The 26,383-nt window shown below is 46.0% G+C and overlaps 1 protein-coding gene across 3 annotated transcripts; it reads left to right on the forward strand.

The window, feature by feature from the left end:
* The first annotated feature begins 289 nt into the window (after positions 1-289).
* Positions 290-26,008, forward strand: LOC128797627 (ATP-binding cassette sub-family A member 10-like). Of its 3 annotated transcripts, XM_053960365.1 has the most exons (39): positions 290-362; positions 2,451-2,560; positions 2,968-3,184; positions 3,615-3,773; positions 3,988-4,088; positions 4,308-4,534; positions 4,998-5,136; positions 5,496-5,681; positions 6,618-6,765; positions 7,222-7,393; positions 7,920-7,978; positions 8,382-8,492; positions 9,309-9,484; positions 9,767-9,886; positions 10,822-10,960; positions 11,087-11,177; positions 11,480-11,619; positions 12,203-12,322; positions 12,456-12,651; positions 14,183-14,349; positions 15,056-15,183; positions 15,549-15,686; positions 16,179-16,292; positions 16,624-16,794; positions 17,144-17,254; positions 17,929-18,048; positions 19,224-19,292; positions 19,676-19,767; positions 20,224-20,344; positions 20,657-20,774; positions 21,246-21,337; positions 22,223-22,395; positions 22,921-22,996; positions 23,240-23,334; positions 24,048-24,167; positions 24,329-24,469; positions 24,715-24,794; positions 24,875-24,930; positions 25,491-26,008. In XM_053960365.1, exons 2-39 carry the CDS (start codon positions 2,459-2,461, stop codon positions 25,587-25,589), a joined length of 4,884 nt encoding a protein of 1,627 aa, XP_053816340.1. In that variant the 5' UTR covers positions 290-362; positions 2,451-2,458; the 3' UTR covers positions 25,590-26,008. The 3 variants fall into 3 exon arrangements, with proteins under 3 accessions (XP_053816340.1, XP_053816341.1, XP_053816342.1); XM_053960366.1 differs by lacking the exon at positions 17,929-18,048; XM_053960367.1 differs by lacking the exons at positions 22,223-22,395; positions 22,921-22,996; positions 23,240-23,334; ... (3 more) ...; positions 24,875-24,930; positions 25,491-26,008 and adding an exon at positions 22,104-22,203.
* The last annotated feature ends 375 nt before the right edge of the window (positions 26,009-26,383 follow it).

Below are 26,383 nucleotides of genomic sequence, written 5' to 3' on the forward strand. Positions count from 1 at the left end.
CAGAGAAAGGATTTTTGTGTGGTTTGTTGTGGGGCTTGGTTTTCTTCTCTTGGCCACCACTCAGGAATGTCCCAAGTTAAATTTTCGGACAGCGCGCTCCAGCGCCTCAACAGCGATGTGCTCTGTTTGCGTTTTCTGACACAAATAAGGCTGGAGCCATGCCAGGGAGGAAAGGGAAGGAAGCCAGGGGGAAAAAAGAAGCCATGGTGTGAGGAATATCTTTTGCAGAAGTGCCTGAGGGGAAAAAAACAACGAAGGAGAGCTGTGAGTCTCTGGGACAGTCAGCAATCCAGCCCAGGGAGGTTCAGCACCTCTGCTCCTCCAGGACAAGCTCTGGGTTCCTCTCAGACCTTCCTGTTGAGGTAAGGCTGAAGCATTCTTCCTAAGCCTAAATAACAAATGTTATTTTGAAGGTATGAAAACCCCCAGTAAATTATAATGTTGTTTAAATTATAATGCTATAATATAAATTATAATGCTGTTAATGACACTGGGTGAGGGTACAAATGCGTGGGTGGGGCACGGGGCATCTTTCTAATAGGTTGAGTCAAGCTTAGGGGTGTTTAAAGGCAATAGAGTCTTTTAAAGCTTACTTTGAGATGAAATAACACACAAATGGAGCTCAGCTTATGGCAGAGGTTTATTTCCAGTGTTTCTCAGCACTACAGGGAAGCAGTAGCTTCAGCTCAGTATTTTAAATGATCCAGGACGTACGAGGAGTAGATTTCTTTCCCTACCTCCAGTGTACGCTAAAGTTTGAATTTAAAAGTTCTTTCCATCTTAATGCTCTAAAAAATTCCACCTGAAATACCACAGGAGCAAAGAAATCAGCTGTGCCACATTTCCCTCAGCTGCCCAAACTCTGCAGCAGCACAGGGTCAGCGGGCACTGAGGGGTGACCACACGAGGGACATGTGGGATGTCCAGGATGAGCTCCTGGTGTGCCACCTCTCCACCCCAGCCGGGATCTCCTGGGAGTGTCAGCCTGCTGAGTCTCCTCCATGGGACTCTTAGAACAGCCTGGTGCAGCTTTAGCTGTGACACAAACCCCCTGGCAGAGGTGGAGATGTGCTCAGGTGGCACAAAACCTCCTAACCCTCACTTCTGTGGGGTGAAAAAGCAACCAAATAATAGCAAGTTTAAACCCCACAGTTTATTCAAGGAAGTCTGGAGGTTATTACACAGGCTAAACTCAAATTTTTATATACCTGGGTTTAGTGAGACCATCAATGGGGGAAAAATCTGTTTAGAGATGATGGCAAAATCCAGGGCAAGTGTTTGCAGCCCATTTGTTGCAGCTGCTTTTCCAGCATTCCAGTGCCTGCTGCCTCACCACACCGAGATTCAGCCCCTGAGGGCTGAATAGAAATATTTGGAGGAAGATAAAGTCTGTCTTGCCTGTCAGCACCATGAGGCATTGTCCCCCAGGGGAACAGGACAATGTAAATCTTCCTTCCTTATGACAGGAAGGCTTGAAGGGATTAGGTCTGTAACAGCTCCGATTTTTCTACCTGAGAATCACTTAGAGAAGATCAGGATTTTGTTGAAAAGCAGTTTTTAGCTCCAGATGTGACAGCAGAGCAGTTTGGCCATGTGAGCAGAGCTCTTTTACACTGAGGTACTGAATCTTTTTGCTCATTGGAGGTCCTCATGGATGTTTTATGGATGGTTAATAAGCACACGTCTCGTCTGCAAAAATCTGACAGGCAGCTTTATGCTTTGCTTCTTTCAGTTCCCACCACCAGCATTAACCAGGCAAAATAACCCTTGTTTTGCTTGGACCATGTCATTTTGAGGATTTTGCCCTTTCTGTTGGAGTAACACATCAGTGCATGCTCGTGGCCACTCGGTTTTCTCTCATTTTTCATTAATAACCTGCCAATGACATCTCTCCCACGCACTTCCAAGAATTTGTTCTCTCATGGCTCCGAGTTCCCTTCAGCAGATGCTGTTTTCCACAAGAGCTCAGCTTGCACCACAGCCAGAAGTTGCTCAACACTTCTTGGTGTTGAGCCTATAGCAGATTAAAATTGCAAGCAAAAGGATTTTAGGGATTTTAATTGACTATATTGTTGTTGTTTCTCAGCTATGGAGCCCACCCAAGCCGATTAGGTCATGTAATGTGATAGTCCTTTTTTTATTTCATAAATAACTCCTCCCAAACTCCCCATGGTGAAGCGTGGAAGCCTGAAATTCTGATTTTTATCAGTGTTTGCTGCTGAGCTGCGATGATTGGAGTGTGTTGAGGGTGATGAGGGCTCTTGGACCCTGTGCTGCGGGGGTGGTTGTGCTCAGCACACAACATCTGAGTTTCTTCAGCTCATTCTTGCTGTTAAAAGGGAGAAAAAGTTTCACTGCTCATCTGCAAGAACTGTGCAAATAAAACCAGTTGCTGCTGGTTTGGCTTTTGTTGTATTTGAAAGCAATTTTCAAAAAGAGATTATCTCTAGGTTCAAAAATGAAGGCACTCCAGAGGAATATCAGTGTATTCCAGCAAACTAAAATTCTCTTGTGGAAAAATGTCCTGATCAAGTGGAGGATGAAGATGCAGAGCTTTCAGGTAAGAAAAAATTAAAAATAAAACCAAAATAGTAGCTAACTACTGAGAGTGGCCAATCCCTGCCTGCCTCTAGACACCAACTTCTTTGGGTAAAATTAGAACTTAAAGCACTTTTGAGAAGCCTGACTGGTAATGAACACTTGGAGACTTGATGGGTTTTTTTTTTTAATGGTGATATTTATGTCTGGTTTGTGACAAATGAGGGCACAGGTGGGCTCTTGGAGCAGGTGATGGGCACAATGCAGAGAATCTCTTCATCCACACCTATGAATTGGGTGTGAGCGAGTCCCTCTTATTTATATTTTAACCCCACAAAGACTGAATTCCTCTCGTTTACATTTTTAATCCCACAAAGAACCTGGTTTTATGCTGCCATGAAATTCTCCTCCCTGCTCTCCCTGGTGTAGGAGTGGATTCTGTCCCTGCTCTTCCTGCCCCTGGTGTTCGTCGTGTCCTCGTCCGTGTTCATGATGAAAACCCGCTACCCCGAGGTGCCCGCCACCCACCTGGGCTACCTGGATGACCCTGCCTTCAATGCCACCGGCGTCACCGTCGCTTTCACCCCCGCCACTGCCACCACGAGGCACATCATGAGCAAGGTGGCCTCCAGCTCTGTCATGACGGGTGGGTTTTGCTTTTTAAATACTGAATTTTGTCATTATTGAACCTGTTGCGCCGTGTGCTGTGTTGTAGAGGTTCTTCAGCATCTTTGATCAGGAGATGGTTTCAAAATTCATCCTAAATCCTCCATTTTCACAAATATTTCTTCTCTAGGATTTAAACCACCTGTGAGGCCAGTGTGCTCTTCTGAAGTGGAAAGCTCTGCCTTACCTAATATTCCCTAATACTTTTAAAACACATTAAAAAGCATTTTTTTGAGGTGCATTTCTTCTCAACTGGTAAAGTCTGAAGTATTTAGAGCTGCCTCCCTAGGCAGAGAGAACTGGAAAAGGAGGAGTTGTGGTGCTGAGAATGCAGAACATTCCCTCAATGCCTGTGGATGCATTTCCACACTCACAAAATCTCATGGCAATATTTTTCTGGCACTCCACAGGTATAAAACTAGAGGAACTGGATGATGAGAGAGCCGTGGAGAAAGCCTGGATTTCAAATAGGAAAATGATAGGAGTTGTGTTTAAGGACAACTTCTCCTACCACCTCAGGTTTCCTACCACCCATGTGATTATTCCAAATGAAGTCATTGGATACGTAGGTAATGCAAAATGAGAATTTCAGGGTGGTTGCCTGGTGTGGACAGGGTGGGAATAATCCACATTTGTTAAGTGATGGAATAAATTGTGGATTTGGGGTTTTTCTCTTGTCACTGTCCTTTTGAAGAGTTTCCCACCATGCCAGTGTGTTCTTGTCTTACATTTAATCATGAAAATTAATTACTTTTCATTAGTGTGATGCCCTTTGCCTTGTAGACACCTGCTACAACTTCTCCTGGAGTATCTGTGATAGCCCAAGGTACTGGTACAAAGGCTTCCTGTCCCTGCAGTCCAGCATTGATGCTGCCATTATAGAGGTAAATCCAATTTAGGAACTGATGGAGACATCCTTTTATTTTAAATACAATACAGGAAAGGCAAACTCTGCTGTGGGAATAGCAAGGGATGGCTTTGTCAGAAAAGAAAGCTGCTTTTAAAATTTATTCCAGGGAGGATGAAGAAGAATATCCCTTGCATAAATGCATCTCACTGCAGAAAATAAGCAAACCACTCCTGCTGACCTTGCATTCCTTTAGATGGTGTCAAATCATTCTGTTTGGGAAGAAATGGAAACCATTGCTGGTGCCAGAATGAAGTCCCGGAGCATCCTCTTCTACGTCAGCCTGGAGTACAGCTACTTCATGATGGTTACCGTGATGTGCTTCTTGCCCTTCATGTACTTCTTATCAAGGAGTGTCACACGAGAAAAGAAGCAGCTCAAAGAATTGATGAAGACCATGGGCCTGCAGGACATTGCATTCTGGTGAGCTCTTTTTGAAGTGGAATACATGTGCCAAAAATCAGTCTGTTCCTGGGCACTTGAGAAGCCAATTAATGAGTTAAATGGGCTTGTAACTTTTCTCCAGCACTCTGTCAGATTGATTCCTGCTAGAGACAAGGAAGCACCATTGTGCAAATATTTCAGTCAGTCAATGAAGAAACATACTTGCATTGCTTGAAAATTTATGTCAAATATTAATTGATGCAACTGATCCCTGCTTTTGTTCAGTTTCTCATCCAGAGGGTTGAGCATGGCAGTGGTGTCCTCTGCTCCCTGGGGTATCTCCTCCTAAGCTGGATCACCTGTCTGTTCTGAGGATGCGAAAGAGAAATGATTGCCACGGGAAATAATTAATATTTCAGTTTAGACACTTCTGACGTGCAGACAAAGCTGTAAGCAGAGCTGCTAATTACCCACAGGGCTGATGACACCTTTCCCTCCCCAGGCTGTCCTGGAGTTTGCTGTACTCCCTTTATGTGCTGATCTTCTCCTGCCTGCTGACAGCCCTCGTGCTGCGGGAACGCTTCTACACCAGCAGCTTCCCTGCAGTCTCACTCCTGTTCTTCCTCTATGGCCTGGCGTGTGTAAGTCAGGCTTTAAAGCCAGATTTCCTCCCCACATGATTTATTACTGTGCTGATGAGCCTAAGCAGTGCTCCAGAGCCTTTGTGCTCAGGAGCTTTGTGGGCCACACAGGCTGAAACATCTGAGTGGCTTTTCTAGGTCAGCAGCAGAGATTTGATTTGCAGCCTGAAGGGCTGACAGGCTCTTGTTTGCCTACAAAAGGCCCAGTCTGAAACTCAGATCAACCCACTAAGAAGGGCTTTAGTGGATTTTATTTTACAGACTCAGCTCAGCAGGGATCTGGTGCCTAGCAGATGGAAGTGCTGCTGTTAAGAATACTTATTTCTTTCAGTGGTTGAAGGAAAGTTCTGTCCTTACAGATCCACCTGGTTTTCATGCTCTGCTCCCTCTTAAGGACCTCCAAGCTGGTCAGCTCCACGAGCTTCCTCATCATCTTTGTCTTCGGGTTCCTGAGCCTGGCGGTGCTCATCGAGGATGTCCCCAAGCCGCTGAAGTGGCTCCTTGGTCTCATGTGTCCTTTTGCTTTCAGCACTGGCATTGCCAAGGTATGGGGGCACCACCCCTGCAGCTGAACCTTCCTTCCCCTGCTGGCAGAAAAAGGTGCAGGAATTCCTGCCCTTAGCTCAAGAATCCAGCTGGAAAACACCCAGGCATTTTCCCTTCCTCTGCACAGCCTGTTTGAAACCCCCAGGTGAGCTGAGCTGTGCTGGGCAGCACAGAGTGGCTCCACCGCCCCTACCCCATTCCCCTGCTTCAAAAGCAGAGGAATGCAGAGACAAGCAGGGCCCTTGGCACAAAAAATCTGCTGTTGTGCACGTCTGCAGCTTCCACATGGCCCCATCGTGCACACAACAGCCCCATTATCCTCGGGAACATCAGGGACAGCATCCTTGGCTGCCCATCACTCCCCTCCTCCTGGCAGCAGGGACTGTGCAAATCCAGCTCTGGATTCCTGCTGCTGCTGCTGCCCTTCCTCCATCCCCACCCTGCAGAAATCCCTGCCGTTGCCCAGCTTTCCATTAGTCATATCTGCACAGCTCTTGCTAGCTCTGGTAATCTAATATTTGATTCCTTGTTATATATTAAAAAAAAAAAAATCTGCCTGGGAATGGAGATTTCTGCACCAGCAGAGAAAGGGACTGACTTTTGTTAATTCGCCATATGGTTAAATCAATCATTATGTAAATTATAACATTTTTGTCGTGACTCTGTCACATCAAGAGTGCCCATATCAGGTTTTTTTGGAATTGATCTCCTCTAAAACTCTGATATTTTCTTCTGTTTCTGGATTGTTCTGGAAAATTCTGGATTAAAGCATGAAGATCTCTCTGCATGGAGTAAATTTATTCCCCTTCCTCTTTAGAAAGAAAATAAGAACAGTTGGTCAGTACTGCAGATGATTTCTGAGTTGCATCCATGATTTGCTGGCATCTGCATATTTTTCCAGCCTGAAATTTGTTCTTCATTCTCTTTTATTTCAGATTTTCGATTTAGAGAAATACAGGATAGGTTTCTCCTTTTCCAACCTTATGGGGGAAGCATACTTTTTATTTTCAACATACATACTGCTGGTGTTTGACTCAGTCTTGTACATGCTGCTGGCTCTGTATTTCGACAAAATTCTGCCAGGTGGGAATGATTTATTTTTACTTGCATGGATTGCATGGGCTATATCAAGGAAATGATGGGCTGCTCCTTTCTTGGACTCAACCAAAATAAGGTTTGGACTAAAAGAAATTTATGATGTCATGGAGTGACTTTTCTGTTTCTGGCACACGTCAGATTCAGAGAATCAATGACAACAAAGCATTTAACATTTTTTAATTTAATATTTTTTCTTTCTAATTAGGAGATTATACATGTAGGACAATACTTCAATTCATTACAAAAAGCACTGAATTCATGACATAATTCCCTGAAGCCACCCTTCTTGTCTCCTCTACTTCTGCCTCAAACCTGGCGGGGGGTTGACTGGAAAGAAGTTCCAATTTTGTACTTATTTGAAACTCCCAAAAGTTTAGTCTAGGACGGTGTCTTGGCTGTGCCTTTGGTTGATGTCAGGCCCTCTTTTTGCTTTCCTGGCAGGCAAATATGGGATCCCAGACCCTCCTTTGTTCTTCCTGAAGGCCTCGTACTGGATGAGGAGCAGGAGAGGCTCCGCCAGGGACGTGCCCAGAGCCACAGCAAACCCTGAGGAGCTCCTTGGGGATGATGTGGAGCCTGTGCCCCCCGAATTCCTGGGGAAAGAGGCCATCAGGTTCAGAGAGAAGGCATTGCTTGTGTCTGGTTTAGTGCTCCCCACTCCTTCCATCAGCTTGGGCTGGACTTTTCTAGGCGGTTTTCATGTTCGTGAGGCTCTTGCAAAACATTCGTTTCACAGAGAAAAATAAGACATAAAAATGATAATTCAGACTGGTCACGAAAGGTGAAATTTAGGGAAAATTAGATTTAAAAATAACTTTTTTTTTTTTTTTGGTGGACTTTCTATGTCCTTTAGGGACAAAAGGGAGAATGAAGAGGTTAACCCATTGTAAAAGTGTTGCAATGGGCTTGGCCTTGCCTTTACCAGTCTTGGTGCCCCATTTTTGGTGCCAGGTTGGGATGTTCACACCTGGGCACAGAGCCTGTCAAACCTGTAAATCTCAGCTTTGTTTCTTAGCACCTTTTATTTCCTTCATGCCATTTCTGTCATTGTAACTTAAGGTCCATAAAAATGTAAAAGGGCAGCAGGGAAAAGCATTTACAGAAATCCTCAAATAATAACCTCCTTACCTTCCTTTTAGGCTCCACAATATTAAAAAAGCCTATAAGAAAAAGGACAAGAAGACAGAAGCTTTAAGAGGTATGAAAGACTGATTCCTGCTAAAGACAAGGAGACACCGTTGTGCAAACAGTCAGTCAATGAAAAAAAAACACTTGCATTGCTTGAAAATTCATGTCAAACATTACTGATGTGACTGATCACTATTTCGTTACGTTTTTACTGATTTGCTGGTTTTTATAAGACTAAAGAGAAGAAAGATTTTAGTTTTTTAAAAGTGTTTTATTTTTGTCTTTTCTGCTAAATACAGACCAACTCTTTATGCCTTTACTTAAAGGTTTGCAGATCTTTGCCCCACTCAGTGCTCTTTTGGCAAATTATTATCACTTAATTCTTGTACTTTTTGACTTCTCCTGCCTCTGACAGTGAAGGAGGGCAATTCAAACCTCATTTCTCCCCAGACTTGATGTTATTTTTGTTCTAGGTCTGTCTTTAAACATTTATGAGGGCCAGATCACCGCCTTGCTGGGCCACAGTGGGGCTGGAAAGACAACACTGCTGAACGTGCTCAGTGGACTCAGCTTCCCTTCGGAAGGTAGGAGCAGGCTGGGATGGGGTGGCCTGGAGCCAAAAGCTCTAAAGATCAATTAATTCCCCCTCATCCCATTGTCTTGGTTTGAAAAGCCAGGTTTCTGCTAAGGAAGGCTGGAGCCTCCCTTGAAACAGAAAATGCAAACCCCCTCCCTCTGAATTGTTGTAATTTTGAAATTAAGGGGCTCTCAGGCAAAGATATGGGAGCAGGAATAACAGTTCTTTACTAGGAAAAAAAAAAAAAAGCTGTAATACAAAACAACACTGACAGAGTCAGAAATGCCCTGGTCAGGGTGGTGTCAGCAGTGCCATTCCATGGGGGCTCAGCCCTCCTGCAGTGCCAGCTCTGCTTCTGCTGGAGCAGGATCCTGGACAAGGCTGGAGTTTTCCTCTGAAGCTCCAGGGCTGGTGTGGATGGGCCTGGGCTCCTCTGGGAATGCAGGGGAGAAGAAAGCTGCTCCTCTGGGAATGCAGTGGGAAAAGGCTGCTGTGCTGTTCCAAGGTCAGATTGTATCCAGGTAGGAATGCTTGGCTCCTCCCCTGGGCGGAGCCTCTCCCCATGGGATGATGGAATTTCATCAGCCATGCAGGGACACTCACTGGCCCATTAACAGGAGATAATTAATAATTAATAGCCCATTAACAGGAGATATCTCCTGGAGGGAGGATTGGCTGTGGAAGAGATGAAGAAAACTGCCCAATGAACAGAAGATACCTGCCCCAGCTCTGACAGATGGCAATAGAATATGGCCAGAATATTGCTGGCCCCATCCACATCTTGCATTTCCAACCTAAGACACCCATTTATCCCCGTGAACAGGCTCTGCCACCATATACAACTACAAACTGTCTGAAATGGGAGACAGGGAGGAGATCAGGGGGATGATCGGGATTTGCCCGCAGTTCAACACGCAGTTTGAGGTCCTGACGGTGAAAGAAAACCTGAAAACTTTTGCGGAAATCAAGGGCATCAAGTCCAAAGAGGTGGAGCGAGAGGTGAGTGTGTGTTCCCCACCATTCCACAGAGCCTCCTTTTGCACTGGAAAGCTCAAAGAATCCACCTGGATCTTCTGAAAATTGAAGCTCCAAGTCCCGTCCAGCCTGGACTTGGACACTTCCAGGGATCCAGGGGCAGCCACACCTTCTCCAGGCACCCTGTGCCTCACCTCCCTCACAGGGAATAATTTCCTTCTGATGGCTAATTTAAATCTAAATCTACCCTAATAAAGGATGGAAGGACAATGGCTGCTGAGAATGGACATCCTTGTGCTGTTCTAGGTGCAAAACATTCTGGAACTGCTGGATATCAGCAACATTCAAGACACTCAAGCTGAAAAACTGAGTGGTGGACAGAAAAGGAAGTTATCCATTGGAATAGCCATGCTTGGAAACCCCCAGGTAAAGCAGCAGGCATGGCTCTGTGATGTAGGAAAGACTCAGGTCCAGCATAATTAAAACCTTGGGCATGTATTTGGCTCTAGGATAACAGACTTCTTTAAAGTGCTTATAATTAGAATGAATAAATTTCATCATTTTGTTTGTTTTTTAAATTCATAACCCACCTTGCCAGCCAAGTTTTGAAGCAGGCAGAATTCCCTGAGTTCTCTCAGCTCCCAGAACAGCTGCCTTTGTCTGAAAGATGCCCTGGGTCTCTTGCCTTCAGAACACCAAACCCCAAAGACGCGCTCTGGCAGGGACATTCTTCTCACTTTCAGGATTTTTCATAGACGAGCACAGAGGAAAGAAAGAGAAAACAATTTCTGTTTCTGCTCCTTGTTTTTCTCATGTGGAATGTGTTTGGAGAATTGTTTACCTGGGGGGATTGCTTGGTTGGATTCTGGTGAGGATTGTTTAAGCCTGGTGGCCAATCCAGTCCAATCCAATCCAATCCAATCCAATCCAATCCAATCCAATCCAATGCAATCCAGTCCAATCCAATCCAGTCCAATCCAATCCAATCCAGTCCAATCCAATCCAGTCCAATCCAGTCCAGTCCAATCCAGTCCAGTCCAATCCAGTCCAATCCAGTCCCATCCAATCCAATCCAATCCAATCCAGTCCAATCCAATCCAACCCACCTGAGTCTGGACTCTCAGAGAGGGTCACGAGTTGTGGGTGAGTTAGAGATGGGAGTTAGAACAAGTGGGTTTGTAGTTTAGTATCTCCTTTAAATAGTATATTAATGTATTCTAGCATAGTTCTAATAAAGAAATCATTCAGCCTTCTCAACTGGAGTCACACATCAGCATTTCTTCCCACCAGCTTCACCTGCATTTACAATAAAGTGCAACCGCTCCGGCAACGGGGAATGTCTGATCCCATCCTTCCTGCAGGTTTTGTTCCTGGACGAGCCCACGGCGGGGCTGGATCCTCTCTCCAGGCACCGGGTGTGGAGCCTCCTGCGGGAGCAGCAGGCGGGGAGGGTGATCCTGTTCAGCACCCAGCTCATGGAAGAGGCCGACATCCTGGCAGGTGAGTGGGGCCGACATCCTGGCTCTGGCTGGGGCATCCCCGCGGGAAAACCCCGCGGCATAAAGCCCCAGAAGATGGCAACGACTGCTCTGCACTGGCAATTCCTTTGGCTTTTCCTTTCTCCAGACCGCAAGGCTTTTATCTCGCACGGGAGGCTGAAGTGTGTTGGCTCTTCTCTGTTCCTGAAGAAAAAATGGGGGATTTGCTATCATTTAAGGTATCTCCTTAAGCCCCAACAACACCTGGCAACATGCAAATACAAGGAAACACCAGAATTAATGAAAGCCCAGAGCAGATGTCATCAAAACAAACAAATTACCTGCATTAAAAACCAGCTCCATTAACTGAAAAAGCAGTAAGATTTAGGGTTAGGGTTAGTTAATCCAGAGCAGGGAATGAATAAAGAATATTGGAGTTTTCTTTTTATGCATCCATAAAATGGTGGATGTTGTTTTCCTGGGTGGGCTTGGGTTGTTTTTATTCCAAACATAAGCATCTGTGTTTTTTCCCACACAACAGGATCCATGTCAGTGAGTCTTGTGACCTGGAGAATCTGACATCCCTGGTGAAAGGATACATCCCCAATGCCACGTTCTCAGGACACACCCAGTATGAACTGAGATATAAACTGCCTTTAGAAAACATGAATAAATTCCCAGGTAATGTATATGAAAATAATTGGGGATTATTCATAGGGAAAAAAAATAATGACAAATATTTTGAAGCAGAAATGCAAAGGGAGATTTTTTACAGGAGTCACATCAGGACTTCAAAACCATTGCATTTTGGGTTTTCCCCACAATTTTATCATACATTTAAGATCAAACTGTGCAACAAATGCTTTTCTACTGTTTGCAGTGACAAACCCTGCAGGCTAAACTGGGCCATGTGTGTTACTGAGAGTTCAGTTCTCTTTCTGTTAAATGAAAAGGCAGACAATAAGAGAAAACTCCACACAACCTGCGCTGCTCCCTGCCCATTTCTCACTCACCGTGCCCATCACTTCAGCCTGACCATCCCACAGAGGGTGAAAACAGCCTGAAATGTCAGTGCTAAGCAGAAAAACACCTTCCATGAGGGATGGGTCTGGCAGTTTTGTGTTCCTCCACACCTTTGTGTCCTGGCAGTTCATTGCTTTGCTGCGTTCTCTGTCACTGGAGATGCTGCAGTCAGGCTGGCTCAGCTGAGCCAGAGTGGTCTGGGTATCTGTGCTTACGCCTTTATTTTACCTCTGTCCTCCAGATTTGTTCAGTGGCCTCGACAGCTGCTCTGAGCAGGGAATTATCAACTATGGAGTCAGCATGACAACCCTGGAGGACGTGTTCCTGCAGCTGGAGGGGGAAGCCACAGCTGATCAAGAAGGTACAATTTACAATCCACAGCCAAAGAGATCAGCTCCTCTACAGTAACCTCCAAAGGTGCCTCTTAAACTTTCATGAATCCCCACCTAGAAGCCGGTCTGAGACATAAATGTGCGCGTGGAAACTCTCTGCAGGTGAGCCCGTCCCTGGGGAGGAGTGGGGAGAAGCAGGACCAGGAAGCCCTGAGGAGGCAAGGCCAGGCTCCCTGCTGCTCTCGGACACCGGCACGGTGTCGGTGCAGGGCCTGGCCCTCTGGAGGCAGCAGGTCTCTGCCATGGCATGGCTGCACTTCTTGAAGCTCAAGAGCTCGGTGAAGAACCTGCGGTCCATGTAAGTGCCAACGGGGCTCCGTGGGCGAGCAGGACTCCTGGACAGCTAATCAATGTGATTAAGCAGAAGCCACTTTATTGTTTACATCCTGCTCTGTTTATACACTCTAACACTACTGCACACGCCATCACGCATTTCTTGATTGGTGCCTCTGCCTTGTCCACAGGTTCTGCACGCACTTTTCAGGATATGTGATTGGTTACAGTCCAGTGCTTCATGGACTTTCACCTTTTTCACGGCCTTTATCTAGTTCTTGTGGTCTTGGCATTTTGATTCTCAGCCTCTTCTTTCTTTATTTAGAAAAAAAGAAAGAAGATTTTTGTCAATTTTTGTCCCAGTAACCTTGACAAATTCCAGAGGGCTCTGACAAGAACAACCAAAAAATGGTTCAGCTGGAGCATGCCACAGCCCAGGCTGTTCAAACCCATTGCTACAGGGTTATCTCCTGGAGGTCTGGAAGTGGACACGGTCACACCAGGGGGGACAATTTCCACACCTCTGTTTCAATGAGTTTGGATTAATTGATATGAGGTCTTGGCTAGGAATGATCTTGGTCATCTGGACTCAGAGGAGGGGAAAGTTTTCTGCTTTGCAGTGCCAGTAACACAAAATCTCCCTTTTGTGCATTTTCATTTCTGTGCTGAATAATTTATGCAAAAGAAATCCATTTTATTTCCAAATAAAAGCATCATTTAGAAATACTTCCATGTCAATTGGAGGAAGATTTAAAATAAGTCAGTGTGTACAGAGAGTACTTTCAGGCTTCCTCTGCTGTTTTCTTTTTTTTTTTTTTTATTCTCTCATGTTGCCAGTGTTTGAACTCATTTGGCCCCACTGGTGTTCAAGCTGGAGTTCCTGGTGGGGCACAAGGAACTAAAAGAAGGTGTTGATTTATGAGTAACTTGTATCTAAAGGAAGTCTGAAAGGTATTTCATGCCCCTACAATGTTTAGAAGGTGCTGATTTATGAAAACCTTGTAGCTAATGGAAGTCTGAAAGGCATTCAATGGCCCTAAAAAGTTGAGCAGTCGGGATCTGAGGTTCTCTCCCTGCTACATTTTGAGTCATTTGGTGAATGATCAAGGTTTGATACTTCTGGAAATAAAATTCTCTCTGGTCATTGGTGACAGGGCCTGAGGGTATGGCTGGAGCTGTGTCAGGAGAGGTTTAGGTTGGATATCAGGAAAAGGTTCTTCCCCCAGAGGGTGCTGGGCACTGCCCAGGCTCTCCAGGGAATGGGCACAGCCCAGGAACTGCCAGAGCTCCAGGAGCGTTTGGACAGCACTGCCAGGGATACCCAGGGTGGGGTTGTTGGGTTGTCAGGGGCCATGAGTTGGTTCATTGTGGATCCCTTCCAAGTCAGGGTATTCCATGAAATATTCAGGACATTCTATGAAAATTGCCAAAGGTTTTTAACAGAGCATTGGGTAATCTGAATATCATCCACAATTTCCAGCACACAAATGCATTCTGAACACACTTCTGCTGAATATCTCTTTTCAGAGTGTTTATTCATCTCTTTCTTAACACAGTTTGCTGCTCTACGTGGTTTTTCTGCTTCCTCTGGTGTTGCAACTGTGCGTGGTGGCTGGCTGGCAGAGCGTGAGTGCCTGGCAGCTCTCTCCTGCACGGTACTTCTTGCCCCTGGGGAAGACATCCTACCTGGACACCACCGCCCTCCTGGTCTACAACCACACAGGTGAGGGGAAGAAGCTTCTCCTCATCCTTCCCAGTTCTGGGTTCTTGCTGCTCCAAAGGAAATGCAGGAGAGAGCAGATGGGTGTAGATGTAGAGGATCCAAGGGGGATGAAGGCTTTAACGAGGGAGGAGGGATTGTCTTTAGAGGGTTGTGAACTGTGGTTTCAGCAGCTGGTGAGACCCTGATGAGAGATGTGCAAAAGGGTATCAGAGCAGGTGAGGTAAGGTGGGGACAGGGTTCTCTTCCTGCCACAAATCCACAAATCCAGGTCTCTATCCAAGCAATTTCAGATTTCAAAGCAGGCACCACACTCCAGGCTCACTCATGCTGAGTCAAATTGATGAGCTGCTTGAGAGTTTCACCTTCAACATTCCCATGAGTGGATGATGTTTCATGTTATTCAGCCAGAGAATGACACTGGTATCTTCATCAGACGGTCCCAAAGGAAAATTTATTTTGTAGCACTTCGGAAGAGGCTAGGGGGAAAAAAAGGACAATGCAAAAATTCAGTCTGAAATCCATTAACTTCCTGAAAACTAACATGCAGTGATCCAGCACACGTGTGCTGGCTGATCCCCATCGTTATTAGATTTCTTCTGTTTTTGCTTGGTGGTCATGGATTTAAAAATAAAAATAAAAATCAAATTGTCAAAGACTCTTTTGTTTTCCAGTGTTATAATTCCTCTGGTTTTGGTCCTCACACCAGGCACAGACATTGACGACTTCATCCATGTGGTCCAGAGCCAGGATATTCAAGTGGAAATAGCAAAGGAGGAAAATATCATAGAGGATCTAGAACACAACGGTGCTCTACGGTTGTTCCGCGAAGGTCAGGTGAGGATTTTTCTCCCCTCCCTCCAGTCTCCTCACAACAATTGAATAATTCAGCAAGGTACCTCCATCAGCTCTCCCCATGGGGTGGCCCTGTTGACTATTTGTAAGGTATAAAAATTAGAAAGTGTTTTGAGCAGTAAAGTCCATTCTAGAGGAGGCCTTATCTCCCTGACCTTCCACCTAAAAATGTACATTTTTAGCACAGCAATACAGACCTCCAATACCTCGTCATTTGTTTTTTTTAGCAAACAAGGCATAAGCAAATCTATTTCAGGCCTGGATTTTCCTGGTGTGCTCCTTTTCTGCTGCTTCCCTGCAGATGAGAAAAGCCAGGAGTTCTCACCTTGTTTTCCTGCTCTTTGAAGAGCTACAGGTTCACCGTGCTGTGCCACTTGGAGGCTGTCAACTGCTTCCCAGTGCTGGTGAACATCATCAGCAACGCCCTGCTGAGATCCCTCAACTCCACCAGGCACATCCAGGTCTGGAGCCACCCCTTCTTCTCTGTAAGTGAAGCCAGAAGCTGCCAGAAAACCGTTCAAGGTCTCACTAATCCATCAGATTTTAGTGGGGAGCCTTGTAAATGAAAATGTAAATCCACCTTCCTTCACGGTGCCTCTGGAACTACCACGTTTGACTTCAGGAAAACCGGATTTTTCCCATGTGGGTCTCAAGGGCTGGTGGGTGGAGAGGGTGGATAGGAGGGTTTCTCCAGGAGGTTCCTTATTCTCTCCAGCACATTATTCAAGCTTTGGCCCATCAGTTGATGGAAGAGAGAGCTCCTCATGAATCTGGGATGGAGGAGTGGGACCTGCACCACCCATCTCTCCTCACCAGCAAGCACTTTGCATGGCTCTGCTTTGGGAAAACCTCCCCAGATTTGTGTCAAAGCTCTCTTTTTGCTCATACTGCCCTGTAATCCATGAGAAATGCAGTAAAATGAATGGTAAAATGAATTGTAGGCATTTTCCACAAATGCTCTGTTCTTCTGTTTTCAGCTGCTCAATCCAGGATACTGGGATTATATTATGCCCATTTACCTCATGTATATGCTGCTGTTATTCCCTGGTTTTCCTCCTCACTTTGCGATGGGCTACACGCAGGATTGCCAGGTAAATTCCTTGGAATGGAGCAGGTTTGGGGTGGGCAGAAGGGATCACAACTGCACTGCCAGAAGGATGTTTGAGTAGAGAATCATGGATTCATTTAGGTTGGAAAACACCTCTGAGGTAACTGAGCCCAGCCCTATGATTGGCAGCTTGGGGTGTTTCGACCCATGAGAAATTTTGCAGCCAGCACAAAATATTGAAAGGCAAATGGAGGTCAAATTTTACCCCAGAATCACAACGGTGACTGATTTTATTCCCTGGGGCCATTCCCATGGGTGCAGTTGGCCAACCAGGCAGGGGCAATAAACCACCCTTTAAAATTGTGCCTTCCCAGGCAGGAGCTCGTGCCCAGCTGCGGATCTCGGGGCTCTTTCCCTCGGCCTACTGGTGTGGCCAGGCACTGGTGGACATCCCACTCTGCTGGATCCTGCTCTTCTCCATGCTTGGGCTCCAGTTTGTCATGAGCAACAAGATTTCTAGCAACACCAGCATCACCCTCTTGCTGGTACATCCCATTCTGGTCCTTGCTGGTTTGCTTGGAAGGGATTGAGGGAAAATATTTTGTGTGGGGGCAGCTGAGACACTGTGGGTGCAGATGGTGCTGAAACACTCTTGGTCCTCTTACTGACCTTCTTGTTTCACCTCCTGTCCTTTGGGTTTCTCCATCTGGAAATAAAAGGCAATAAATCTTGCCTTAATGTATTCCTTTACACCTCAAAGTAAAATTGTGGTAATTTCTAAATGCCCTGATCTTACTCTGTGATCATTTCCACTGCTCCCCGTTGCTATAGATGGGTTTCTGGTGGTTTACCTCACTCCATTTCCTCCAACAAAAGCTTTTTTTTCCCCTGTAGGTCACGGGGATGTTTGGTTATGGAATTTCCCTCGTTCTCTTAATCTACCTGATCTCCTTCAACTCTCGCAAAGGATGGAACTGTGATCTTTGGTCTTTTATCCTGATAGTGGTGAGCACGTGGTTGGATAATGCACTGCAGGGATTGCAGACATTCTGAGATCTTGTGGAGGAGCTAGATGTCTAAACACCAAGCAGAGATGTGGAGCATAAAGCTGGGTGTGATTCATAGCAGCCAGTTCTGTATTAAATTTGTGTCACTGTGTTCTCTTGCCACAATCCTGCTGTGACATGGGAGAATACCTGGATCCAACCTGAACTGGTGCAGGAATGGAGACAAAAAATGAATTTTGAGCAGTTGGGATCTGAGGTTCTCTCCCTGCTACATTTTGAGTCATTCCCTCTGCTTACACCCCACATCCAAGAGATGTAAAATGCTGGGACAGGAACCATCAGGCTAGACACTGATCATCCAAGCCTGACCTGGAAGGAGGTGGATTATTGGCATGGACTGGGATGGGAATAAATAGGATGGGATCCCATGTTTGACTTTTCTGCCTGAAGCAGCCCTGTCCCTAGGAAGAGGTCTCCCCAGCTGGCCCAAAGCAGCAGCCAACCCTCAGACAGAGACAGCTGAGGATCTCCTGAGCCCTGTCTCTCATCTTTCTCAATTTTTGTCCATTTTTATAAATTCAACAAGGAATTGCAGAGCTAGACCCACACAATTGTAAGGAGCAGTGAGTAACCCTTCCCATCAGCTGAGTTACCCTCTTGTTTTATTTTCAGGTGTGCTTTATTTCTCTTTTCATCGGCAGAATCATCAAAAACCTGGACAGGCTCGCCTCCCTCTACACTTTGTCCCTCTTGGTTCCTGTGTGCCCCCTGATGGGTTTTGCGATCAATTTTGTGAGTGCTGCTTCTGGGCAAGGAGAGGCCTAAAACACAACCCCTGGTCCTTGTGACCGAAGTCTGGTGATAACTGCCCCAAAGTCTGGCGATAACTGCACAAAAATCTTGGGGTAACTGCACCCAAAATCTGGGGGTAACTGCACCCAAAATCTGGGGGTAACTGCAGCAAAATCTGGTGGTAAATGCAGCAAAATCTGGGGCAACTGCCCCAAAGTCTGGCGGTAACTTTCCCAAAGTCTTGGTGGTAACTGTCCAAAATTCTGGGGATAACTGCCCCAAAATCTGGGGATAACTGTCCCAAAGTCTGGGGGTAACTGCCCCAAAGTCTGGTAGTAAATGCACGCTGCAGTCTGGGAAGGCTTATCCTGCAAGGGATTTTCCAGAGTGGGTCGTTAAGCGACTCTTTCAGCTCAGATCTCATTTTCCCAGCTGTTCATTAGGGCTGGGGGTGACTTCTTGTGCAGCTGTGACTGCGGATTAGGTAAAAACTCTCAATTCTTTCCATGCAGAGTCATAGAATAGAATCGTGGAATGGTTTGGTTTGGAAGGGACCTTAAAGCTCATCTCGTCCCACCCCCCACCATGTGAGGGGACACCTTCCACTAGACCAGGTTGCTGCAAGCCACATCCAAGCTGGCCTTGCCCAATGCCAAGGATGGAGCAGCCACAAAGTCAATCAACTTGACCAATCCTAAGAGAAAATCTGAAGCCATGGATCTACCTTTGCATGGAAAGAAACCTGAGTTAAAATTTAGAATACTCACAAGAGGCTTCACTCCATTTCAGCTGATGGGGGTGGTGGAAAGTCAGCTGAGAATTTAACAAAACCCCCCAGCTATGTGCAGCACTGTTGATAAATGATAAATTACTGAGGGGTGAAGTCTCCTCTGTCCTGTCCCACTCACCTCTTCTCCACTGGGACCCAAAGCAGAGAGGTTTTCCTGGGACAGGACATCTGGAAGGAGAGTCTGTACTGAGAGCTGTGACATGTTCTGGTGTAGGACGAGGGTTCCCAAAGCCAAACATCTGTATCTGTTCATCTGTATGCTGAGTGTCTGGGGAAAATCAGAAGTTTTGCAGCTTTTCAAAGCAGTTTTGAACATTACTGCATTAACCAGAATGATACTAAAGAATTACATGTCCTCACTGAGTATTTTCTTTTATTCTTACAGATTTTAGTACAGGACACTGAGCCATTTGGTGCGGCTTCAGGCAATCATGTACTGATTGCTGTCTTCGCAGTAAGAAAACATTTAACATTGCTTTTATTTAGGAGTGTGGGTCCCCTAAAGCTCCTCCTCGGGTATGAGGAAGCAGGAGGAGGATCTGGGTGGGTCTGGATGACATTTTACCCACTGTGCTAAAATAATTTCAAGCCTTTGAAATAGGAAAAGCAAAATGAAGTAAACCCAGACCACCTCATGCTGTCCTGTTATTTCATGAACCGGGGTTTTTTCTGCCCTTAGTGCTTTCTGCAGTGTTGATTACCCTGAGTTTCAGTGTTAATGGGCCGTTTTCACATGTTCTGTTTCCCCCACGTATTTTATAGCACTGCCACCACCTCAGTGCCAGCTGTGGTGGGAGGCAAGGCAAGGCTGTTAATGTGGCAACCTCTGGCTTTCAGCCTTACATCCATTCTGTGGTGTTCATCCTTCTTCTTCGCTTTCTGGAGTTAAAATACGGAAAAGCAGTGCTGAGACAGGACCCCATCTTTAGGTTTGTATAAACACACATGCACATATGAGATCTAAACTCCTGCCCCACTGCTTCTTCTGGAAGACATTGCATCTGTGTTCCTATTTTTAATTTTTTTTTTTAATACTGGTGATCTTTTGATGACTTAAATAGCCCCTTAAATACTGCAGTGGTGTGATAATATAAAACAGCTTTTAAGTTACGTAGTGCCTCCATAGGATGCTGCCTGTGCTGTGGGATGTACCAGCTTCTTTTTTGGTACAAAACAAAGATTATAGATGTCTTATAAATGATGATTATAAATCATTATCATCATCATCCCCAACAATAACAATAATGATGACGATTTTTATAGTAATCATTATAATACTGTATAAATTCAACCCCAGGGAAATTCCCTCTTGGTTTATCCAAAATGCACTGGTGGTGAACAGAGGTAAAGAACAAAATCCTAAGCTAAACCTGGTGGGTTTTCAGGATTTCCCCAAGAAAAGAAAGCAGCCAGCAGCACCGCAAGGAGCTGGAGGAGGAAGATGAAGATGTCAGAGCTGAAAGGGAAGCAGTGAGAAATGCTGTGATGGCTCCCAGTCAGGAGGAGGTACCCCTGAGTGTTGTCCTTCTTGTTTTGTTTGATTTTCTACCTGGTAAAACACAAACCAGTGCAGGTCGGTGTTGTTCTCACTGGGAAAATCAAAATTACAAAAGTCTTTGTCTGAGGGTTCCCTCAGGAGAAGAAAGCTCTTAGGAGGAACCTGGACAATAAAGGGTCCTGTCGCACCTCATATTAGTGGTGAACTATAAAACAAAGATCTTCAGAAGGTTTTCTGCCTTTTTAATGGAAAAAAGTAACTGAAGGATGGATGCTAGCCAAGATAATAAATTAATCTTGCTCCTTCCTCCTCACTTTCAGAAATCAGTCATTATAGTCAGCAATCTGTGCAAGGAATATAAAATAAAGCAAGCTGGCTCACTTTTTAAGAAGAAGAAGAAAACAGCCACCAAAAACCTTTCCTTCTGTGTTAAAAAAGGTGAGAACTGGGATTGTGCTCCCCAACCCGTGTTGAACCCCAAGTTAATTCTGAGTTACCTGAGCCAGGACAGAAAGGTCAAATCTATTTGTTCTGTTGCTAAAGCACCTTCAGTCTGGGCTTGATGTGTTAATGGTGCATCTTATTAATGGTCTGTGACTGTCCACTATCTAAAATAAAGATAAAATAAAGATCCTGGGGAGAGGGGACCACTTTAGCAGTGGCTCCTGGGAGCAATTCACAGCATCACTTTAAGTTGAAATCTTATGAGCTCCCTGAGGGTGTATTTTATACAATAAAACCATTTATTTTATATGATCTTTGATATTAGTATGCTGCCTTTTCTATTTTTTCTTTTGTGGGACTGTATATATTGATCTATTTCTTGTATATTGATGATTATTCTTGTATATGTATGATACATTTCTTGAATGGGGAATAGTCCTAAGAAATTCTGTGTATTGGTTGCAGGAGAAGTGTTAGGACTTCTGGGGCCCAACGGAGCTGGGAAAAGCACAACTATCAAAATGATCACTGGAGAGACATCCCTGACTGCTGGGCAGGTAGGAGACACCTGGAGACAAGGGATGGACCCATGACAAAAATCCAAACCTTGCACCCAGGCTAAGCTATCATTTTTATCAAGGCTGCAATTTTTGTCAGAGCATTATTAGTGATCAGGGTTTTAATTGAGTTCATCGTGCTATTATTAAATAATGTATTAATAAGGTGATGGTGAGCTACTTCTAATTTTGATAAGCTGATGCATCTGCCCTAATTGCCATGTTTATATTTAAGAACAGTGTGAAATCACTCTCTCCCTGTGAATTTCCTCACCTAGACCCCATAATCTTCCCTTAAACCACCCATTGGGTGGGAAAAAATAGTAAAATTAAGAAGACTTTCAGAAAGCTGTGACAGCAGGCTCAGAAACAGAAAGAGTAAAAGAACTCAGAGCTAGCTACAGCTGCAGAGTCTGAAAGTAGTAAAGTTACAATAGTACAGCAAGCAAGGACATGAAACAATAGTTTGAGTTTTAGGCTCGGCTGAGATAGACCTTAAGGCTGCAGAAAAATATGCCTAGCAAGAGAGTAGAAGGTTTTAAGTTTAATAATGAAGTATTGTGTGTTGTTAATAGAGAGAAGGCAAGCCAGCATTGTGTGCAGCAGGGCTAGGTGTGCTTTTAGTGATTGGCTGAACAATTGTCTGTAAGCTTCAGCAACATGCTATGGGCTAGGAAGTTTTTTAAATGCCCTGTAACAAAGAAATCTTTGGCTGCTGCTGGCTGTATGTGAGCTTTGCCATCTTCCAATTGTCTCAACCATGTAGTGAGGCTGATGCTGCCATAAAAGCTCAAGGAACTTATCCCAGAATCCCATCCTGTTCCTGCAAAACCCCGACACACCCTTGTACTGTGTGGGAGGACAATGCCCAGCCTGGTTGTGCAGGTGCTGATGAAGAGGGGAGATGGAGGAGGCCCCCTGGAGCAGGCTCCTGCATTCCTGGGATACTGCCCCCAGGACAACCCCCTCTGGCTGGACCTCACCCCGCAGCAGCACCTGAGGGTCTACGCGGCCGTGAAGGGGCTGCACCAGGAGGACACGGCTGCTGCTGTCCACAGGTACAGATGGAGGGTTGGGATGGCCCATGTTCCACCCCTCAGGCATGGGGAGGGGACCAGAGAGCCAAAATTCACAGAGGAAACCTGGAAGGAAACGCAGGAAACTCAGCTGCAATATGCTTTTGTGCTGTGGTTTAGTGAGTGGGTGAAGGAAACCTCCAATTTTCCTAAGTGTGTTTGGTGGGGATAAATTTACCATAATGCCCTTTTAATGTTATCTTTAGGCAGCTTTTCTGAAATCTCTTTGGCACCACAAGAAAGGGTGCTGAGCTGACACTGGCAAGGGGGAATGGATTCCTAATGCTTTTGACACTGGTGATGGGTTTAGAAAAGAGCTTGTGGCTTCTTCAGTGCACTCTGCTTCAAATAGTCACTGCCTTTTAGTGACACAATAAATGTTCAATGAGAACAAGCAGGAGTCAAGAGCAAGGGGAGAAATGTTCCTTTTTCTTGTCATTTTGGGAACACTTGATGAGAGTATTGATTTGGAGTAATAAAGATGTTCTTTCTTCATTTTCCCCACAGAATTGTGCATGCTCTGCAGCTTCAAGACTACTTAAACAAAAAAGTCAGAAAATTACCTGCTGGGATAACCAGAAAGGTGTGTTTTGGGTCACCTACAATGAGCTCAAGCACTAATTAAAACTCCCCTTTCTGAGTGGAGGGACCCAGCTGTGCCCTGAGTTATGCGGGAGAGCCTCGTGTTGGGCGGGGTGGTGGAAATGAGCCTTTCCCAAACCCGCGTTTCATAAATCACAACTGCCATAAATGAGGAGGTGCTGTCCACAGCTCTGTGTGGGCACAGTGCCAGGAGGCTTGGCTGAGTCCCTTCTCCATGTCACAGCTGTGCGTGGCACTGTCCTTGCTGGGCAATCCCTCCGTGCTGCTCCTGGACGAGCCCTCCACCGGCATGGATCCCAACGGGCAGCGCTGTGTCTGGTGAGCAGCAACAATTACAGAGAGAAAAGAAGTGTTCTCAAAGTTTTGTTCTGATTCTTATTCCTCTTCCTTTTAGTTACTGCTAATACATTTTTCTTTGCACCCTTTTAAAGTTTTGAGGCTACTTTGCCTTTCTCCTAATCCTACCTCACAGCAGGAAGTGAGTGCATTAGGAATTAACCGGCACTGAACCCACCACACTCATCAGTACATTAGCCAGAAAATCTCAAAATTGGAGAAATCTCCAATCAGCAAACCAAAACCACTACATGAAATTGGTGGGCACAGGGCCACCCCCATGGGAAAGGGATGGGAAGCCAAAAGGAGATGCTTGAAGTTACATGAAAAGGGTTTTTCCCCATCCACAGATGGTGCTGTCCCTCACGTTGCAATCGTTCTGTTGGAAAATACATTTCTTGTCTCTGTCTATCTCAGGGATGAGCAAGGAGAGAGAAAAACTATTTTACCTTCATCCTTTTTGCAAGATTTAGGACAGTCCTAAATGGGATTTGGGAGAATTCATAAAGAAACTCAGAAGTATTTTTTGTCACTATTTCAAAGCATTACCATGTGCTCATTAATCTAAATTTGCTGCACGTGAAAATTTTCTTCTCATTTTAGGGGAAAGGCATTTGGATGGACAAAGAACAATGATATTTCTGGGGAGTGTTAGATTTTATTTTAGATTTATTTTTTTTCACTCTGATGCCCAGGAAAACAATCCAGGATGCCCTGAAAAGCAAGGAGTCAGGAGCCATCCTGAGCACGCAGTACATGGAGGAGGCAGAGGCCGTGTGTGACCGCGTGGCCATCCTGGTGTCCGGGCAGCTGCGGTGGGTGACAGCGCCTGGCTGAGCTGGAACTACCCCAGCTGCTCCTCCAGCCTCACCTGCCACGGCTTTTATGAAATGTGCCATGGTCTCCTTCTCAGGAAGGAGCAGGAGCTGAGGTGACAATGATTTCACTGTCATCGCCTTTCCTCCCTGCCCTGCAGGTGCATTGGCTCCATCCAGTACCTGAAGAACAAGTTTGGCAACGGATATCTCCTGGAAATCAAGGTCAAGGATCCAGAGAGCACTGATGCTCTGCACGCTGAGATTCTGAAGATATTCCCGGGTGCAGCCCGCCAGGAGAGGTAACTGTAAAACACGGGATGAGGAGTGGTTTCAACACTGCCTCATCCCTGAAAACATCCCTGGTGGGCTGGCCAGACACAGGATCTCAGCTGGAGAGGCATGAACAGCTCCCTGCAGGGGGATCTGATTTCATAATGTCACCACATCCAGCCCTCCTGAGATCCCAGCAGCAGGACATCCATAAAGGTTTGACCCCAGAACCTCAGTGCAGAGCAAGAATCACCTTTTCTTCTGTTTCCTCAAGGTTCCCCTCTTTGCTTGTCTACAAGGTCCCAATGAAAGATGCCCTGCCCCTGTCCCAGTCCTTCTCCAAGCTGGAGGAAGGTAAGAGCAAAACCAGGTGACTTTTTCAAAAGGCAGAACAGCAACTGCTCGTTTTCAACCCTCTTCCCATTTCTCCACAGCCAAACGAAGCTGCAGCCTCGAGGAGTACAGCTTCTCCTTGAATACTCTGACTCAGGCAGGTGATTTTTATTTGTGCTGTAAAGGCAGGAGCAGGGCCAAAAGCTGCAGCCAAACCCAGGCTGGTGCAGAGGCAAAAGGCAGCTCCACCAAAAAACTGCCTGAGGGTGGTGGGTGAGGGGTTCTCTACTGGCAAAGTGGTGGAAAATGGTTTGGCTTTTTTTACTGCTGGAACTTTTCATGGTGGGAACAAGTCTGGCTGAAGTCTCAGACCCCACTTGGCCAAGAAGGGCACACAGCACACCCAAGGATGGAGCTGCCCATGGCCAGCCCCTCTGGGTGTCCTGGAAACAGCAGATTATTTATTGCTGCTTGTACACGGCTGGTGGCAAAGATGAGGAATGTTTAAGTCAGTCCTTTGGTGGGGAAAACCTGTATGGAAATACCTACAGGCAGGGGATGCCTGTGTGGTTACTCCAGAGAGCACAGGAGGCTCAGCTCCTGCTCCCCTGCTCCCCCCAGAAAGCCTCTCCACACCTCTCCCAGGGCTGCAGAGCTGTGCCTCCTGCAAAGGAGCATCACAGAGAAATAACCCAAGCATTACCTTGCCCATTCCAGGTGTTTCTGGAGCTCTGCCGAGAGCAGGAAAAGGAAAATTTTGATCTGACTTTGGATGGGACTTTTGACTGGAAACAGCTGCAGCAAGAGGACTGTTAAACACTCATTTATGCATTGCTCAGTATTAACCAAACTGCACATATTTACTGCCACTCTCAGTGTCCCACGGAGAGGGGAACAGGCTCCTCTCTGATGCAGATGTTTCACCTGCACTCTGCAGAGCTCTCAGCCCTGCTCCAGGCTGCACTTCCAAAGGCTGCCTGACCAAACACCGCCTGCTCTTGCCAAGCCAGGCAGGGTGAAGCAGAAGGACTGAAAGCTTTGCAGAAAGAAGGGTCCTAATCCATCTCTGGGGGTGAAATCTCTCTGGATCTGGGTGCATCAGGGAATCTGGACATGCACTGCCCTCCTGGGTTCCTCTCCCACCAGTCTGGGACTGCCTGCCTACGACGTGTTCTTACTGGAATTTGCACTCCATCTTTATACCCTTCCAATAAAATGTCTCTAGAGAAACTGCAGTTCCATCCTCATCTGTCATCATTGCTGGGGACCCCGAGGAACAGCTCCAGCCCCGTCCCCTGGGGATGGGGATGCTGCAGAGGGCAGGGAGATGTTTTTACTTGGCTCAGCAAATGCTCTGCCCTGCCCTCCCTCCGCTCTGGGGTCAGTAATTGTTGGTCTTTTCCCTGGAAACCACCCATGTGGAGAAGAGAAGGTTCCAGGGATTCCTAAGAGCTCCTTCCAGTAGCTGAAGAGAGCTGGAGAGGGACTTTTTACAAGGGTGTGGAGTGATAGCACAAGAGGGGATGGTTTCAAGCAGACAGAGAGCAGGTTTAGATTGACTATTGGGAAAAAATTCTTCCCTGAGAGGGAGGCGAGACCCTGGCACAGGG

This window comes from Vidua chalybeata, chromosome 19 (assembly GCF_026979565.1).
Source record: "Vidua chalybeata isolate OUT-0048 chromosome 19, bVidCha1 merged haplotype, whole genome shotgun sequence".
Lineage (NCBI taxonomy): Eukaryota > Metazoa > Chordata > Aves > Passeriformes > Viduidae > Vidua > Vidua chalybeata.